The 19,169-nt window shown below is 48.7% G+C and overlaps 2 protein-coding genes across 2 annotated transcripts; both read left to right on the plus strand.

The window, feature by feature from the left end:
- Positions 1 to 720: 720 nt before the first annotated feature.
- On the plus strand, positions 721 to 3,599 carry LOC308625722 (retinol dehydrogenase 16-like; the record flags this gene model as incomplete). The annotated part of the gene is made up of 4 exons (XM_081250218.1): positions 721 to 1,042; positions 1,688 to 1,946; positions 3,274 to 3,341; positions 3,577 to 3,599. Coding segments are annotated over 4 exons (672 nt in total), but the record flags the coding sequence as incomplete, so codon positions are not given.
- Positions 3,600 to 7,068: 3,469 nt separating this feature from the next.
- Positions 7,069 to 18,732, plus strand: SDR9C7 (short chain dehydrogenase/reductase family 9C member 7). Its single transcript, XM_081248135.1, is given in 8 exon segments — positions 7,069 to 7,122; positions 7,124 to 7,385; positions 10,504 to 10,508; positions 10,512 to 10,762; positions 11,417 to 11,589; positions 18,421 to 18,446; positions 18,450 to 18,512; positions 18,515 to 18,732. Coding segments are annotated over 8 exon segments (945 nt in total). The 5' UTR covers positions 7,069 to 7,083; the 3' UTR covers positions 18,641 to 18,732.
- Positions 18,733 to 19,169: the final 437 nt, after the last annotated feature.

Genomic DNA, 19,169 nt, shown 5'->3' on the forward strand with positions numbered 1-19,169 from the left:
AAGGGACAGGCAGGGCCCAGACCCTTCCCTGGGGGCATCTAGTCTCTCTCTCACCAGAAACCTCTCTCTGTGGTCCTCCCTCTGTCCCCTCCTTTAGAGTCACCACCGTCCATCCTCTGCCAACCTCCGGGTCCCCTGGTGCAGATCCCCTCCCCCAACCCTCCAGTGGAGGAGAGTGGGAGTCACTTCTGGACCCCAGTCTTATGTTTTCTGCTAATCTTTACTGAGCACCTACTGTGTGCAGGGCAGGAATTCCCTTGATGTCCCAGTGCTTCCTGAGACCCCGACTCTTTATGTGTCCACTCTTCTCATGATGGTTTGAGTATGGACTCAGTGGAGAAGGCATCTGTTCAAAGTCATGCAGATTTCTGGGCTGAGTATAAATTGGAGTGGGAGGTATCTCCCGGTCATCTTACTTCACCTTCCTCATTATGAAAATGAGGTTATAGAGACTTCAGGGAATGTTATGCCATTGAACAGTATGTTTTAATGTTATATACCTTAAAAAGCGTTGACTTATTGAATCATTTGGAATGTCACAGAAGTAAACATTTACTGAGTGGGATTGACATAAGCACAGATAGTTTCAACTATAAGATCTAGATCAGAGGGAACTCCAGTGTGAACAGGAAGATACCTGAGGACTCCAAGGCAGAGAGCTCTGGAACTCTAGTACGACTATAGCCTTCTGGCTCTGTTCTCTGCCAAGCCATGTGACTGTGCCTGGCAGTTCTCTTGGGCCTGTACTACCTCCTGGGCTTGTACCTGGAGAGGCAGGTGGTGAGCCACCTCTGGGACAAGTTCGTCTACATCACGGGCTGTGACTCGGGCTTTGGGAAACTGCTGGCCAGGCAGCTGCACATGCGAGGCTTGAGGGTCCTGGCTGCATGTCTGATGGAGCAGGGGGCCAAGCAGCTGATGGGCCAGACGTCAGACAGGCTGGAGACAGTGATCCTGGACGTCACCAAGACAGAGAGCATCGCTGCAGCCACCGAGTGGCTGAAGGAGCATTGGGGGCAGAGATACCACCCAGATTTCTTTTGTGTTTATTTACTGAGAAGACTCCCCAAATGTTTTGATTTTCAAAACCTTGATGTTGCCTTGGAATTGATGCAGGTTGTTTCAAAGCTTGTTCCCTGATGTCCAATGCAACCCTGTTCTCTAAATTCTCCTACCCTGGGTTTTCAAGTGTGTCTTTCTCAACCAGCTTGCGGAAAGTGATTATTCATGGTTTTTTTTTTCTTTTTGGTATTTCTTTTCTTTTTTCATTCATTTCCCTTTTCCTTTCTTTTCTCTAGTTTTCCCTTTGTTTCTGTTTCTTATCATACCTCTCTACCTGTTTCTGTCTCTCTCCTATATGATATTTGTGAATAGCGCTTTATTTTCCCAAACTCTGTCTATGCACTTAATAAAGATGGGTTTATTGCCTACTGAGTGCCAGGCACTGAGGAGCAGAGAAATGAGAAGGACCATCTCTGCCTTCCAATAGCTCAAAGAATATCCAAACCCTGACACCCTACAGACACCACGCCCACATTTCCTCTCCTGAACTCTTCTCCCTTAGACCTTGTGGCACATTGTTGTTGACTCAATTACAAAACTCAGTTGGAAGGTGACTTGGAACCACAGCTGGGTCCTCACTCATGGGCCCAGCACGGTGCTGCCCTCTCACCCTCACTGTTCCCAGGTCTCTGGGGCCTGGTGAATAACGCTGGCATCTCAACACCCACAGCACACAATGCGTGGCTGGCCAAAGAGGACTCCATGAAGTTACTGGATGTGAACCTGTTGGGGGTGATCAAGGTGACCTTGAGTCTGCTGTCCCTAGTTTGGAAGGCGAGGGGCCATGTGGTCAATGTCTTCAGCGTCATGGGCCTGTTGAGTCTTTTGGGTGGGGGCTACTGCATGTCCAAGTATGGTGTGGAGGCCTTCTCAGACTCCCTCAGGTATTGGCCTGGCACAGAGGCCCTCCCTTGTTCCTCCTGCTTCTGTGCTTCTTGTGGTGGTGGTGGGGGACTTTTATAGGGGGTTCCTTTCTTCACAGACCTAGAGGCCCTTCCTTCCAGCCCCTCTCTCTGTCTAGGTCTTTCATTGGGAAGCACCCTTCTAAGTTTTGGGTGTCAGGATGGGCCCCAGTACTAGAGAGTTTGCTTCAGTCTATCCCTGCCTTGGATGAGGGCCCACAATCAGAAAGTATCTGAAGCAGAATTGGAACCTGGATTATTTGGCCACAGAGCCCATGTCCATAACCCCTGTGATATTCAACTTCAGGGAGCCCTTGAGTTGGGGGCAGAACATTTGGCTCAAATCAACAGATACTTCTTGGGCACTTCTGTGAGTGTTCAATAAATGTGTTTGGGTTCAAGAAGATTTGGTCCTTTACCTAAAAAGTCTGACAGCTGAGAAAGGGATAAAAGATACAGAAATGCCATGGCTATCATTTTTGATGCTTGTGACTAAGTTAGCCATGGTAGCCTTGGCAGTCAGCAGAATGAGGGGAGTGTCCGGGAGATAAGGGTCTGAGCTGAGGATTGAAGAACTGAACTTGGGAACATGGCAACCTGGCAAAGTAAGGCAGGAAGGCTTTCTGGATGAGGGAATAGTGTCAGCCTAGGCCCAGGGTGAGTAATTGTTGACGGCCTATGCTGTGGGGTCCACCAGGGGCAGGTGGGCATGGGTGGGCTTATGGAGGAATGTGGGCCCTGGGCAGGTTGGGGACCATCTTGCTGTTGGCAATGGAACCCCATGGAAGGGATTTAATCAGGGGAGCTAAAATAGTCAAAGCAGCCTCTAGAGAACCCACTGGCTACAGAGCAGAGAATGGCTCTGAATGTTGGGGAGCTGAGACCACAGGCAGGGAGATGCTCCTTAGAGTACAGTTACAATAACCCAGCTGACAGATGGCCAGGTTGTTGGCTAGAGCAGGAGAGGGGAGGGAGGGGACTGAGGAGTATGGAGGAAGTAAGATGGGCAAACCCTGGTGACTGAATACATGTGAGGGGAATAGGAGGAGATACCATATAAGTGGTGCCCTACAGCACAGTTGGTAGGATTTAGAGCTGATAAGCCCATATATGTAAACTCTTTAGAAAAATATTCAAACTCTATGCAGAAGCAATACCATCTTCATGAGTTTTCTACCCCTGGCTGCTGCACTTCACAACTCCTCAAGTTTTCAAGCTTATTCCACCCCAATCTGTGTTGAGATTTTATTGTTTTTTGTTTGTCTCCTGAGGTTCTGAATGTCTTGTCCCTCTGCCTCTTGGCCTTGAGAAGGGAGCTCTCCTACTTTGGGGTAAAGGTGGCTATGATCAAGCCCGGTTACTTCAAGACCATCATGAGTAACCCTGAGATGTTTTCTGGGGCTTCCAGGAGGCATGGATTGGGCCATCCCAGAGGTCAAGGAACTCTATGGGAAGACATTCCTGGCCTCATGTGAGTGAGCTATGGACCTTGGGGAGAGAAGCAAACCCTTGTCTGGAAGCCTGGGTCCATCATTAGCACCTCCTCCAGTCTCAGGTCCATCCTTCAGGCTCTGACTCACCCACACAGTTGGCACATGAGCTCCATCCCCAGGATCCCATGTGGTCAACTGGTGACCTAAGGAAAGGACCCAGGCTTGGTAAACCTGGGAACCACTGTCTCATCTGAACCCCTTGTTATTTTGGGAGGAAACTGAAGCCAGAGAGGATAGACACCTGTGGACTCATGGCAAACTGACTTTAGAGCAGCCGGTTTTCATGTGTTTAGATTTCTAGTGTTTATAGAAAGATCCAATTTATGTATTGGATATTCTCAGAAGTAGAGCCAGAGGTCGCTTAGTGTGGGACAGTTGTTCCTGGGGTAAGAATTTGGGCGCTTCTTGGAGAATTTGAATGGATTAGTTTGGGACATGGGTTTGTGGGGGTGGGGCAGGGGGAGGGCAGGATTTCTTAGAATGTTTCTTCCCATATTAGAGCTGTGAATTGGAAAGGAGGGATATGGAAGTATATAAGGAAACTTTCTCATCTTGAACAGACATCAAAATAACAGAAAATATTTTGAAAAAATGCAAGTTGAATCTCTGTCCTTGGTCATGAACTGTGTGGACGTGATCTGACCACCTGCAACCCACACACCTGATGACACTCACCTGACGATACTCACCTGACTGGGATGTCAAGCTCATCTACTTCCCAAGAGCTACATACCTTCCTTCCTGATGGATGCCATGGTCTACTGGAGCTCCTCAAGGGCCAGTGTCCCGTGAAGTCAAGATTGGGGTGTATGGGAGGTCTAGGTGGGTTGCTGTGTGAGGGATGATGCTTCAAGAGGAGGGGAAAAAGGTGGAGGGAGGGAGCTCTCCAGTCTCTAAGGTCATGTAGCTCATCCTCCTCCTCATCTCTGCTCCAGGCTTCTTCTGAGGCTCTGGGGATATTAGGAAGAAAGGACCAAGTTTTGCAGCTGAGGAACAGGGATCCAATAGCACACATCTGTGCCCTGGTCCTTGAGCAGCCTCTCAAGGCTCTGAGGCTCATGGCCCTCCTGCCACCCTGAGGAATCTGCACTGTTTGGAGGGTGTGTGCTGCTGGGAGGGGGCTCAGGCCCGCCTGCTCTGCCTCTGGTCACCTCCTCAGAGTGTGCCTTTGTTTCCTCATCCCACAGGATGGAAGTGGCCTGGAGGAGGCAAAGGGTCCTCTCTCCACTGAAAATACCTGTGAGCAGGGGTTGGGGATGCACAAGGCAGCCACCAGCCTGACCGATCAGCCTCATGTGCCAGCTGAATAGGAAGGCCACTAATCAGAGTGGGCAGCATTCTCAGTCCTAGGAGAAGAGCCCTCTGTGTGGTCCTGCAGCCCTCCCAACCCCCATTCCATGACCTGCAATTTTCTGATGCTGGGAGTTTGAGTCCAGGGAAGTGCTGCTTGAGCCAGCAGTCAGCAGACAGGCCCATGAGATGGTGAGTCAGGCCCAGGCCTGCGCTGGGACAGTTCCAAGTCATTCTTTTTCAGGTCTAGAGACAAACCCCTGGATCTCACCAACTGGGACTGTCTGAAGAATTGGGACACTCCTGGGTCTGCTCAGCCCTTGAGTGACATTGTCTGACTTCTTCCAGCCAAGAGGTGGACAGACTTCTGAGATGCCTCCCAGATCCACTGTAGGCAGTGCTGTGTCTTGGGGTGGGTATGAAGTAGGTGAGGTTTGCCTCCACCTCCCACCTCCTACCTCCATACCCTTGCAGGCTTTGGGTCTGCTCCCCAGGGCTGGGTCCATGAACTGACCCCCACCCCCCCTACCCCCACCACCCTTGGTATAGAATGGCCAGACTCTCTGAGATTTGTGGTGACATTCTGGAGCTGACTAACCTTGGTAGATAGATAGCATAGAGCAGAGAGACGCATCCTTGTCCCTTCACTCTAGAGAACTTTGTGGCCCCATTTCTGTGTCAGACCCTCTAGATGGGGAAGGTGTAGGCAGTTGGTCCCGGGTCCCTCAGGATGAGCCTGGGCTCTTTTCTCAGGCCTATCCTGAGAAATGGTGACCCTAGAGGTTTATCCAAAGAACCACCACAAACTCCAGCATAATTCTGTCCCCATATTTTATGCAGCCCTGGGCATGGCCCCTCACTACTCATACCTCTGTCTTATATCCTTGCTCCCTTTTCTTTACTGGCTTCCCTTCTACCTTTCTGTGTGTTCTTTGCCCCATTGCCTGGAATCTCTCCCTTCCCTCCAAGTCCTGACCCTGAGAGTTTTCTAAGTCCCTGACCCCAGTCCTCTGCTCTTCCCATATGTCATCCCCTCTCAGGGCCAAGGAGTTGGCCCCAGGCCCTTCCCACAGCTGCCCAGGGAATTCATGGGCCATCTTCATCATCTGGCTGGACCTCAGTCTCAATGATGCTTATCATCTAGCTCGGCCTCAGTCTCAGTAATGCTCATATCAGAACTCTTTGTTCTCCTGCCTTCTCTCCTTATGCCCAAAGTGTCTCCTCCTGACTTTTCTTGACACCTGTTGTTCTACCTGTTATCAGGATCATTTTGACTCCTGGCCTCCCTTCCCTCTACGCTTTCCATTAGCCACTGTGTCAGTTGACTTTACAGTCCCTTCCTTTCACTGACATCACCCCCCTTCAGGCTCCTCAGCTCAGCCTAGCGTGTATCTGGTCCTGGGGGTAGACGAAAAATGCTCCCTGGGGGCCCTGCCTGGGGGAGCTTATGTGTCCTTGGTCCTTGACTCCCTCCATTTGCCTGGTTGCTGGGTGAGGGGGGTGCTGGGCCTGCTTGGAGTGCAGTGGGGACTCCTCATTGGTGACCTGAGCATCACCTCCCCAGGACCCAGGCCCTGCGCCCCTCAGGGGTTTCTGCTTTCTGGGAGCTGGAGCCTCAGGAACCAGTTTCCCTTAACTGGGGGTCTGCTGCCTCTGACCTCAGGACACTGGAGGCACATCCACCCCGGGGCAGACCCTGTATTTCTCATCATCTCTCGTAATGGAGACTCACCTAAGGACAGAGAATTCCGAAGAGCTGATAACCTGGAATTCATTTCTCTTGGGGTTTGGAGGACACAAAACCAGTTTTGTTTGTTTTGCATTAGTGAGTTTGTCTTAATTTTTCGACCGAAAATAACAGTTACATTTCTTCACATGCCCGCATTCATGACAAATGATTTTGATCCCTGGGCTGGAAGTGGGGGATTTCCAGGAGGGTCCTCTGGGCTGAGTCCTCCTTCCTTCTTTCCTCTGCTCAGACCGCCCAGGTGAGCCACTTCTCAGCACTAACATCCCCACTGTGGTTTTTCCCATCCTTGGCATCTTCACCCATTAGGGCTGGGGGAGAGAGAGAGGGAGCCACCAGGGCTGTCTGAAGTGACAAAGCTTCAGGTTGAACTTGAATTTCTTGCATCTAGGCAAATTGGCATGGTGATCCATCCATCCACCTATACAAGTTATAGAGTGTCTCACCCAGGGGCTGTGCATCTGTCACTGGCAGCAGAAGGGAGGAGAGCTCTTCTCAACAGGCTCCAGCAGACTGGGGCTCAGAGGACCATCCTCTCCTGCTATCTCCTGAGCCCAATTCTTCTTGGCCATCACCTCTCCCCTCCACTATGGCGGCTATCATGGACCTCTCCTTTAGGTACTTGTATGTTCAAGAACTGCAATCTGGTCCGCAACCTCTCAGACAAGTACATCTTCATCATGGGCTGTGACTCGGGATTTGGGAACCTCCTGGCCATGCAGCTGGTTGATCAGGGCATGCGGGTGCTGGCTGCTTGCTTCACTGAGGAGGGGGCCCAGAAGCTTCAGCAGGATACCTCCTACCAGCTGCAGACCACCTTATTAGATGTCACCAAGACTGAGAGCATCAAAGCAGCAGCCCAGTGGGTGAGGGACCAAGTGGGCGAGCAAGGTGGGACGAATTGCATTCTTTGGCTTTCTCAGTTTATCCTTCTTTTTCTCTCTTTCTCCCACAGGTATCTGAGAGTTATCAGGGACCCTGTTGTTCAGATGGGATGGGAGAGGTGATGTAGAGAAAGGGGCCAGGCCTGTAGCTCAGTGGGATTGGACCTGTTGCAGGGTTTGGACTGTCCACATGAAGAGGTGATTTCCCAAGGAAGTTTTCTTTCCCAGAAACTCAGAGGGTTAGCAGGGTTTGGGGGAGGTTGCACTAGAAGTTCAGGGAGGGAATATGCATTCCGTCTGTCCAAATGTGTAAAGATAGAGTTGCCTCACTGGGACTTTGGTAGTCCTAACTATCAGCTCCTGTAAAAATGTGAGCACATTTCTTGTTGGGATCAGGCTGGGGGAGGAGAGAGGGAACATGAGGTTGGACTCCCTGAGTGGGGGCATTTGTTCTCCTTGACTGTGTCAGGCTAGACTGCAGGATGGGGAGCGAGATCTCTCCTCTTCCACATATCATGATGGATACCGGGTTGACCTAAGGGTAAGTGCCTATGTCAGGGTGGCTGCTCCTATTGGGAAAGGAGGCTGTGGGCTAGGGATGGACTAGGGCTGAATGGGGACCCAGCCAGGGATCTTCCCACACACAAGATGACGGTGTAGGAATGGAGGAACCGGGTGGCTCAGTTGTAGAAGGAGCAGCCTGGGGGAAGTCCTGACTCCTGAGGGAACTAATCTGGGGTCTGTGCACACGAGTCAGGGCAGGAGAGCTCTGGGGCCCAGGAGGGGCAGACAATAACTCTTGCTTTATTCTCCTCCTTGGCATTTACCACTATCCAACATTCAATATATTTTACTTATTTTTCTTATTTATTCTCTATTTCTCCTGCTAGAATAAAGCTTCTAGAGGGGGAGGTGTTTTTTCCTTTTATTTATTATATATCCTTAGTGCTTAGAACAGTGTCTGGCATCTTAAGGTGCTCAATAAATATTTGTCAAATGAACTAAGCTATGAATAATTCAGCAAGAGTCAGTTTCTTTCTTCAACAGGGTGCCTCTGCCCAGTGCCCTACATTCAGCTTTGAGCCACTTGTGTTAATGACTCACTGGGTATATTAGTTTCCTATTGCTGCTGTAATAAATGCATACAAAGTCAGTGGCTTAAAAGAGCACAAATTTATTATCTTATAGTTCTGGAAGTCAGAAGTCCAAAATGAGTCTCACTGGACTAAAATCAAAGTGTTAACAGAGCTCTAGGGAAGATTTCATTTCACTGCCTTTTCCAGCTTCTAAAGGCCGCCTGCATTCCTTGGCTCATGACCTTCTTCATCTTCAAGGCCAGCAAGGTTGGGCTGAGTCCTTTTCAGGCTGCCATATCTCTGGTTCTCTGTCTTCTGACTCCCTCTCCACTTAGAAGGACCTTTGTGATTATATTGGGCTTGCCAAGCTAATCCACAATAATTTCCCCATTTTAAGGTCAGTTAAGCAATTTAAATTTCATCTGCTACCTTAATTCCCCTTTCCCACTTAATCCACCATATTTACAGGTTCCAGGGATTAGTATGCGGACATCTCCGGGGAGCCATTGGGCAACATCTTTGGTCTAAGAAGCACTGGGAAACGGGAGGAAGGGATACTAGCATGCTTTCTTTTTGCCCCTCAGAGTCTCTGGACATGACAAGTTGGCATGACCCTAAAGCTGTTCACACTGCTTTGAAAGTTCTCTAGCTCTTTTTGCAGAAAAAAAAAAAAAAAAATTAAGGTTGTCCTGGTTTGCCAGCAGTCAGAGTTATTTACCAGGGATGATCAGAGGTAGCAGCGAGTGTGTGTCTCTTCTCCACAGGCAGAGACCACTCGGGTTTTACAGTCTTTGGGTCTCAGGAGCTCATTTCTTCCACTGTAAGACAAGAGTCTCCCCTAGCTGGGAAGGCTCTGAGTCCTGCCAGCCAGTTGGTCTCCTGGGGTCTCTACTTGGAGGAAGGCAGGAAGATAGGATGGGGACACAGCTTGTGTGGGGACCCCAGGCCTAGGGGAAGGGGTGAACCATGATTGTTGTTTACATCCAGACCTGCCCATGTGTGTGTGGAAGAGTATCTTGAGGCTACAGAGGCCAAGGTGGGGCAGTGAGATAAGAGGAGGGAAAGGGAAGGAACCCCAAGCCCCTCCCCCAAGTGGAATTTTACTTGGAACCTCAGTATGTAAGACAAATGAAAATTGAAGTTCTCCTGCATCTCCCTTCCTTATCAGGTTCTGGGGTTCAGCCTGAAAGCTCTCAGGACTGCAAACCACAGGCTGGAAACAACTGTCCTAATCCAGTCAACAATGAACCTGAGGCCCAGGGAAAGGAAGTGACTTGTCCAAGGCTGGAGGTAGAACCAGGACTAGAACTTGAGGCTCTTTAAGCCTGGCCCCTGCAGAGCTGAATGACAATACCTAGCAATATTTCTCTCCATTTATACCAACTCAATTTAAATATCTCAAAGGGAGCCCTTTTTACATTCTTCCAAAATTATTTTATTTAAATGTCTTCTGTATTTGTTTATAAGTCTTATTTATTTCTTCTCTGGTTTCTGAGATCATTGAGGAATAAGACCATGTTTTGTTCATTTAATGTCTCTAGCACCTTCCTCTGTAACTGACAGATGCATGAAATGAATGAATGTGTGAATGGATGAATGAATGAATGAATGAATGAACAGAGTAATTTTGGTAATGTGTGAAATGGAGTTGCTTTCTTACACTCAGGTGAACAGAGAGGGGGAAGCATGATGGGGGAAGGAATTGAAACATTAATTCATTGGTATGAAAATGAGGTCTCTTCTCCCAGAGCCAGTAGCTTAGATGCTATTAGCTAAAGCCTTGATTGTAGCTGGTACAGTGTCCAGCTAGCTGGCAGACTGTGTGAATCAGAAAAACTGCCCCTTTAGGGAAAACCCATTAGTAAAAGGCCCATGTTCCTTTGGGCTGTCATAGCTCCCCACCCCACGCTGCCAGACTGGCTGTCTTGTGCCTTGTGACATGCTCAACCATCCTCAGCAACCCTGAGCTGGGGGGTCGTGGACCCTGGTGCTTTTCCAGAGACACTGCTGATTTTTGTCTGGTTCTCCTTCCCTCCACTGCACCCCCAGGCCTCTGAGCCCTGGTGAACAACGTTGGTGTAGGCCTGCCCAATGGTCCCAATGAATGGCTGACCAAGGAAGACTCTGTGAAGGTGATCACCGTGAACCTGGTGGGACTGATCGAAGTGACTCTCCATATGCTGCCCATGGTCAAGAAAGCCCGGGGCAGGGTCGTCAACATGTCCAGCTCTGGTGGCCGTGTGGCTATCACTGGTGGCAGCTACTGTGTCTCTAAGTTTGGCGTCGAGGCCTTCTCTGACAGCATCAGGTGACTGGGCCCAGGTGCCAAACCACTCAGGGTAGGAGTTCTGGGGGTTTCACCTCAGGAAGAGAGGGCTGGGTGGGGGCACCCTGTGGGCAGGGGAGGTCTGGAGAGAAGATGCTAAAATAGTAGCAGGAGGAAGGTTAGACCTCCAAGGACCTTCCTCAGGGACCCAGAGAAGAGGGATGAGAAGAGGTGGGGTGGTGATGAGCAGCCTTCCCTTGAGCCATCTCAGAATAAGCAACACGCTGCTTGGGCCTGTGCGAGTAGGAGGGAGAGTGCCCCAAGCAGACAGAGAGGTCTGGGGGCAGGTTTGCTGTGGGCAACCCTCCGAGAAGGATGCAAGCCTTGCGTAGATCCCTTCAGTCCTTTGCCACCTAGGCATTGGGGGTGGGGCTGAGTGGGAGGGACCTGGTCAGAGCAAGGATTTGGTCTAGATTCCTCGTGGCTAGGCTGGCCTAATGTGAATTGTCCAGAGACAGGCTTGGGAAAGGACTTATTTGCATGAAAGCAGTGCTGGGCCTGGTGCAGGGGTGGGGGGCACACCTTCAGGTTCCTGATCTCTGGAGATCAGCTCCTCTACAGGTGCCAGAGGTGACTTTCCCTGATGATCCTTTGTCATCGTGGAGTCCCAGACTGAGTCCAGCTCTTCTTTCCCAGGCGTGAGCTCCACTACTTCGGGGTGAAAGTCAGCATCATGGAGCCGGGGAACTACCGGACATCCATTCTGGGCAAGAAGGACCTGGAGGGCATGGAGAAGAGCATGTGCAAGCTGTGGGAGCGGCTGCCTCAGGAGACCTGCGAGAGCTGTGGAGAGGAGTACTTCCATATCTGTGAGTTCCCCAGGAGAGAAAGGGATCTCTGAGAGGGATGGAAAGGTCTTGGGGGTCACTGACCCACTTTCATTTTACAGATGATGGGATGGAGGCTCAGAGGGGTTATGAGCCCAAGGCCACACAGCTGGTGGCAGAGCTGGGATTTGAGAACTGCTGGGGGAGTGACAAAACCATAGCTGCGGGGAGATGGGGGTGTTAGGAGAGATGCTGCCCACTCACCCCTGGCACCTGCCTTCCCCCCAAACATCCGTATGCAGATGAATCAGGTGAAAATGCACTGCCATGAGTACAGAGAAGCTATTAAGAGCACAGCTACTTGAGCCAGACTGCCTGGGTTTGAAGCCTGGCTCTGCCGCTGACAGGCTAGGAGGAGACTTTGAGAATGTTACCTAGTCGCCTTAAGCCTCAGTCTCCCATCTATAAAATGGAGTTAATGATAGTGCCTACCTCACAGGGCTGCTGTGAGGATTAACATCTGTGAAGCATCTCTCATGCACTAAGTGCCTGTCAATTCAGTAAAGAGGAAAATCACACGAATGTTTAAAAGGAAGGGGCTCTGGGAGCTCTCTTTCTCCCTGGCCTAAGGGTCTCCTGTGAATCTCAGGTGTTTCTGGAGAGTAGAGGCGGGACATCACAGCTGTTTACTATTTTGTCCCAAACTCACAGTTTGGGGAATTCTTCCAGTTTGAGGGATGCACAGAGACCCCACCATTGGGGAACAAGAGGAGGGGTGGCCTGCAGGTGCAGCGGAGGAGGGATTGGCCAAAAGACCTGGTGGAGTACCTCGTGGTAGGAGAGAGAGGCCTACTCTGAGGACCAGGAGGCCCCACATTCACTCGGAGCATCTAATGCCAAAGCCAAGCCAGTTGGTTTCAGGAGAGGATCATCCACAAGATTTCCTGCTTCTCTCCATTTCTCCCCTCCAAGTGCCTGGAGGGGGAACAGCCCCTCAGGGCCACCCTTGGAGCTGCCCTTGTGTGGGACAGAAAGGTGGGGCTGGCATTTTGCTGGCTCAGGAGGTTCCCTTGGTCCAGAGTGAAGCAGCCGGCTCTCAGCCCCGTCCTGCTCCATTTGGGCCTCAGTGCCCTAGTCATATATTCCCCTAACCCAGATTTTTTTCCCTCTCTTTTACTTGACTTCCATGAACATCCCTGAGAGGCACTTTCCTGTTGTGGTTAAGCTCTTAGACTCTGAAACTAGGCTGCCTGAGTGTAAATTTCATCTCTCCTGCTTGCCTTGGGCCAGTTACTCAGTTTTCTCATCTGTAATGGGTTATAAAAATTAAATGAGTTAATATATAAAGAGTGCTTAGAATATTATCTGCTTCCTGGTAGGAACAATCTGATTTAAAAGTTTGTTGTTTTTATCTATTACCAGTGTAATAGAGAAAAAGAGCATGGCCTCCTTTTCTCTATTACACTGGTACGTGCGAGCTGTAAGTTCTTGTGTTGCAAAGAGATATTCTTAACTAGCAATCATCCAAAATCCAAAGTGATGAATTTTAAACATATACCCAGAAACTCTGAATGGGCTAAATATAATCACTCAATCAAATTAGTGGCAGGTATCTAACTGGGGGGCAGGGGTGGTTATTTTAGTGACATGTTCTCCTGGACCACATACATCCACAGAGTAAAAAGCCAAGACACCATAACTTAAAAACCATAACAGCCATTTATTCACTTAATGCACATTTTATTGAGAGCCTACCACATGCCAGGCACGGGGTAGGGCCGGGGGTGAGAGTGGACAAAGCAGCAGGGCACACAGCTGGCTGCCTGCAGCTTAAGGCCCAGTGGAGGAGATAGATCTTAATAACAACACACACATTTAGTGACAAATGTGGATAATTACCATGGGGAGAAACACAAAGCCATGAAAAAAAAAATAGGGTTGGGAGTGGGGCCCCAGTTTAGATTATGGTGTAGGGAGGGCTTCTCTGAGTTGACTTTGGGGAAGAATAGTTAGGCATTGTTGGAAAGTGGATAGGCAAGAAAGTTTTTTCAGGAAGGCCCTGAGGCAGGAAACTCTTTAGAGGAATTTTAAAGATACCAGAGGGTGGGGAGCAGTGCGGGGGGAGCAGAAAAGACCCAGGATAAATTAGAGCATCAAAGCACACTGAGGATTAAGGATGTGACCTGATTTGTGATTGGGAAAGACTGCTGTGGTTGCTGCAGTATTCCAGGCTAGACATGTCGGTGGTTTGGGCTACAGAGAAGTGGAGGAGATGGGAAGAAGTTGATAGATGCCCGGTGTGTATTAGACCTCCTGGTACTGGGAGGGAGAGAAAGCCATCCAGGACGAGTGCTAGGTTTAGTTCAAGAAACCTGATGGGTGGAGGCATCATTCATTCATTGATTTAGGGAAAAGTCAGGGAGAAATATTTGGAGAAGTATTCCTTGGGGAAAGTAACCTTTCAGTTCTGGACATATTAGAATTCTGTGAGGAGGAAAAAAAAAGTCCTGAGGATCAGTTAGGGCTTTCTCAGTTACAAGTGACAGAAAATCCAACCCAAATCATTTAAGCAGAAAAGGAATTTCTTAACGCTTCTTACTAAAAAGTATAAGGATATGGGCTTCAGGCACTGCCTGATCCAGTCCGCAAATGATGTTCTTAGGACCTGCTTTCACCCTATTTCTTTTTTTTTCTTCCAGTACTTATAGATTTATTCAGGCCTGTTAGAGGTCTTAAAGTAACCAGGAATTGCAATAAATATTTGAACAGAGGGCTGGATGTTTCAAATGCTAAATAAATCGATAGAATTAGAGTTAATACAGCAGCTGTGCTAATCCATGTGACTGCCCTTTGTCTTGTGCTCACTCAGCTGACACTTGTCCTTTACAATCCAGCCGTGGTAAACCCTTCACTAGCTGAGGAAAGCTCTATTTTCATTTCAAATCACCCTATTTCTTGGCTCTGCTTCTTCTGTACTGGCTTCAGGCTTACAGCTCTCTCCCCTGTTGGTGGGGTCACATGGCTGCAGCATCTCCTCATCTCCTCCCAGGATAGTCCTTTCCAGTAGCTCCCCCAAACGGTCTAAGATTTACTCTGACTTGGTGGGCCAATGATGGCAGGAACAGAGGGAATTGCAGGATGTATTCAACCCTGAGCCCATCACTGTGCCCAGGGAAATGTGAAGCTCTGATTGGCTCAGGCTGGGTCATGCACTCTACCTAGACCAAAGGACTCAGAATGGAAGAGGCATGGATTCCCAGAGAGAAGTCTGTAGCTGTTGCTATAAACAAGGGGAATAGCTGTTTGGGGGTTGGGGGGAGGATAATATATATTCCCTGTGAGTTTCCCCTAAAACTCTCCGTTAGCAAAGAATGATCCAAATTATTTATGGGGTCACTATGAGGCTGGTGTGAAACACAGATTCAGCCAGCATCTGGAAACCTCACAAAGGCGTTTTCTAAGTAGCTCGATGCAGGCAGAAGCTGTAGAGTCTTCAGTGAGGTCCATAAAAGAATGTGTAGAAAGGCGAACTTCCTCTGAAAACCACTGTTGAAGAGCTGATGTCCTTCAGAAGAAAAGTAAGGGTTGGGTTATAAAATACTATAGGCTGATTCATCTGTAGTTCTCTCCATGATTTCAGAGGAAAATTTTTACGCAGGCATATGACTACTTTTAGATTAAAAATTTTCCGAGTGATCATACTCTAATTTTTACTTCAGTTTTACTAGTGTTTACTGGGATGCACAGATGAGACAAAATCTCTAGGAATCTAGAAGGGGAGGTCTGAAAGCAAGTATAACGCCACACAAATTGTGCAACAATGGACATGCATACAAAACAAAGCAACAACTGAGCCTGCGCATCTGGAGCTTGTGCTCCGCAACAGGAGAGGCTGCGACAGTGAGAGACCCGTGCACCGCGTTGAAGAGTGGCCCCCGCTCACCGCAACTGGAGAAAGCTCTCGCACAGAAACGAAGACCCAACACAGCCATAAACAAACAAACAAACAAACAAATAAAATGACATAAATTATAAAAAACAAAGCAACAGTACAGGGACTTAATTCTGTTGTCACAAAGGTCTTCACAGAGGTGACCATTGGTGTCCTAGTGAGTTTTGAAGAATAAATAGGAGTTCACCAATAGGGAAGAAGATGGCAAATGTTTCACAGAGGGAAGAGCACGAGCAACACTTTGGAGACCTGGCATAGCACTTGTGTGCTTTCGAAGGTGGTGTGGATGCAAGGTATAGACGACAGTAGTCCCTCTAACCGTGTTACCCAACTCTCTAAACTTCAGTCTCTCCACGATAAAGTATTATAATTCCTCTCCCCTGGGTTGTTAGGAGAGTTAAACAAGAATGTAAAGTACTCAGCTCAGCCATATGATAAGGGCTCAACAATCTTAGCCATCGTTGTTATTTAGGACTAGTCTGGCTTGAGTGTAAAGTGTAAAGAGGTGGGGATGGGGATGAAGCCGGGAGACATTATGAGTCGGATAGTAGAAGACTTTGATGGCTCCAATAAGAAGTGTGGCTCTAAAAACAAACAAACAAACAAACAAAAGAAGTGTGACTCTCATCCTGAAGGACTTTGGAGAGCCTTTTATTAAATGGCTCTGAAATGACCTGATCAGATTTGTGTGCCGTGGGAAGGATGAGGGTGGAGATGTGAGACCAGCTGGGAGGCCACCTCAGAAACCCAGTGAAGGACCGACAAAGGCATGAAGTGAAAGGTCTTGGTCATTGTGGGAAGTATGTATGTATGTGGGGTAGTGTTTGCGGGGTGGGGGCGCTGGTGCTGTGGAGACAGACTGAAGAAATATTTAGGAGTGGTCACAAGCACCACTGGACACGAACTCCAGCAAGCTGTTATGGCCAATCAAACAGGCCCCTGGCTTGTGAATCCGGGAACAGGCCAGGCATCTTGGAGTGGTTTTTAGCTATCCCCAAAATAGAACCATATTGGAAATGGCTAGTTAATAGCAACCTAACCTAGGCACATTCCCGAAGAAGCAGCACACAGAGTCACTGGGATAAGCATGTGAACAGGACACAGTGTTCTGGTCCTCACAGAGCACAGCCTGGCTTGTTAGCATACTTCGCAGCAACACAGCCACCTGCCAAGTTTCTTTCTTTATCTTAACCCTGCCAGGGAAGCCACCAAAAATTCCCCTTTTAGTCCCCTTTCTTCCTAGGGAGGGACTAGGACCATTAGGTCCATACTGAGTGCCAAAGCCTAGTGCCTGCTATTTTATAGACTTTAATTTGCTAAATTCTCACAATAGCACAAACGTTTCCTGGATGCCCAAATGCAAAGCCTGAGTTCTTCCTCACTGTTCAGGAGACTGACAGGGGATAAAGGGTACCCCTCTCTCCCTCAATCCATGTCTAGCTGGGTGCCCAGCACAAAGCAGGAGCGCAATAAATATTTGAGAGAACATGGAAAGGATGTGCCTTAGACTATTTCAGAGTCTCAGGCAGCTTCTTCCACCCCACTGCCTGTGTGGGTCCTCCCATCCTTCAGAGCCTAGTTCCAAAGCCATCTCATCCCATCAGCTTGCCTCATCCTCATCAGCCCACACAGCCTTCCCTGCCTCTGAGGGAGTCGTAACCCTGAGCTTCATGAATGAGTCCTTTGACACTCGCCTCCCTGCCTGGAACCTGCTGGTGGTGGACTCTGTGTCAGACCCGAGGACGGAGCACAGAGTGTCAGATTCCTAAGACATTTTTGCTCTATAGACAGCCTGGCTTTAAGTCAGTGTGGCTCTTTTTGGGACCCCTAATATGTAGTTTGCCTCTTTTCACTGCAGTAGTTTTCTCTTTATGAAACAGAAAGGGAGTTCCTTGGAGTCGGAGAGGGGGGTAAAGCATACATGAACGACACTGTTCTGCCCTCATCAACTGCCCACCAGTGTCCTGCACAGAAGGAATGACTTCTCTGCCTTCCTGGACCACCCCCAAAGTCAGGCTAGCTTTCGCTCCCTCTTTGTTTTCAAGTTCTAATCCCTTATCATGAAGTCTGACTCTCAGGCACCACTTCCTCCTGAGTCCTTGTGGTGCTCAGTGAAGTATGAGTCCCACTGAGCTGCCCCCTTCCCAGAGTCCTGGGGTGAGGGTGCAGATCAGGGCTCCCTAAGCGTACCGTGTGGCTTGTCTCCTGTGTTGTAAGCTACAGCAGACTTGGACCCATCTCCACACCCGTGTGTACGATGCTAACGGAACAGCCCCTCACATTTGCTAGAACCTTACAGGGTACTGGTCTGTGCCTTAGCTCATCTGAGCCCCATAATGACCTTATGACTAAAGCAAAGGCAGTGTTACTATTTTTTAATAACATCTTTTCCCTGCATGCTTTTGTAGAAAATTTGGAAACTCTAGGAAGTCCACAGGAGGAAATAAAACCCTCTGGCGACTAGGAATTTCACCAGACAGACAGTATTCTTCCTTATTTCCTTCCAATTTTTCTGTGCACTTATATTCACCTGTTTTCTATCCTCTTTCCTCCACTGTCTACCCTGCTATTATTCATCTTTATTATTCTCTAGGGCAGGTATTATTATCCCCATTTTACAGATGATGATAGTTTAAGTTCAAAGTCACACAACTAATAAGTGGCAGAACTGGACACAGTTCTTCTCATTGCTAGTCGAATGCAATAGTAGGAATTCAGTTCACAACTATTGAATTTGCGAAGAGAACTAAGATTATTTATAGGGTGTTTGTTTAAGGGGCAACCTGGAGCTTGTGAGATCTGCCTGAAATGTTAGATCAGTGGTCTGGTGAAAAAGGAGCTTGGATGGAATTCAGAAGAAACAATTTTTAATGAAGAATAATGGAGCCTTTGATTTTTCCCCCTCTTGTACCCTCAAACAGATACTGACAAGTTAAAGAACACGATGTAGCTGGCAGAGCCAAGGATCAGTGAGGTCACTAACAGCATGGAGCCTGCTATTGTTTCCAGGAACCCCCCCGCATCCACTACAACCCTGGCCTGGATGTCAAACTCCTCTACCTCCCCTTGGCTAAGTTTCCCACCCCTGTGACAGATTTCATCCTGAGGCGATACCTTCCAAGGCCAGCAGACAGTGTCTGAGCTGGGGAAGCCCAAGGGGTGGTCAGTGGAGTATATGGAGGAGGGGGGTGGGAGAAGGCACAGTAGGGTCACATGAGGGGGTATCAGATGTTCTGGGGACACCTGGCTTGGCTGACACTCTACCTGCTGTTGGTGAATTTATGGATAACTTCTAACAGAAGGTGAATGCCTCTTCCCACTCACTGGGGCCTCACAGAAACCTGAGGTGGCCTTTACAGGTTCAAAGACCTGCAGCCTGGCCCCAAGAACATCTGTCACCCAATCAGGATATGGCTTTTTCTTGACCTGGAGGAGTCAAGGAGAGGAAAACTAGTTCCTGCTGAATCATGAGCCTCCCTCAGTTATCACCACCACTGGGAAATTGTGTGGGATAATGTAGCCCCCAGGAGAACTCAACCACTTTCCTCTTGTGTCCCTAAATATGCATTAACCTTATTCACATAAACCATTATTTGAAGTATGTAGTAGGACAAACAGGGAGTGCAAGATTATATCACGCAAAAGTTTATCATAGTATTTTCTCTCTCTT

The sequence above is a fragment of the Mesoplodon bidens genome (assembly GCF_964165515.1).
Source record: "Mesoplodon bidens genome assembly, chromosome: 11".
NCBI classification, from domain to species: domain Eukaryota; kingdom Metazoa; phylum Chordata; class Mammalia; order Artiodactyla; family Ziphiidae; genus Mesoplodon; species Mesoplodon bidens.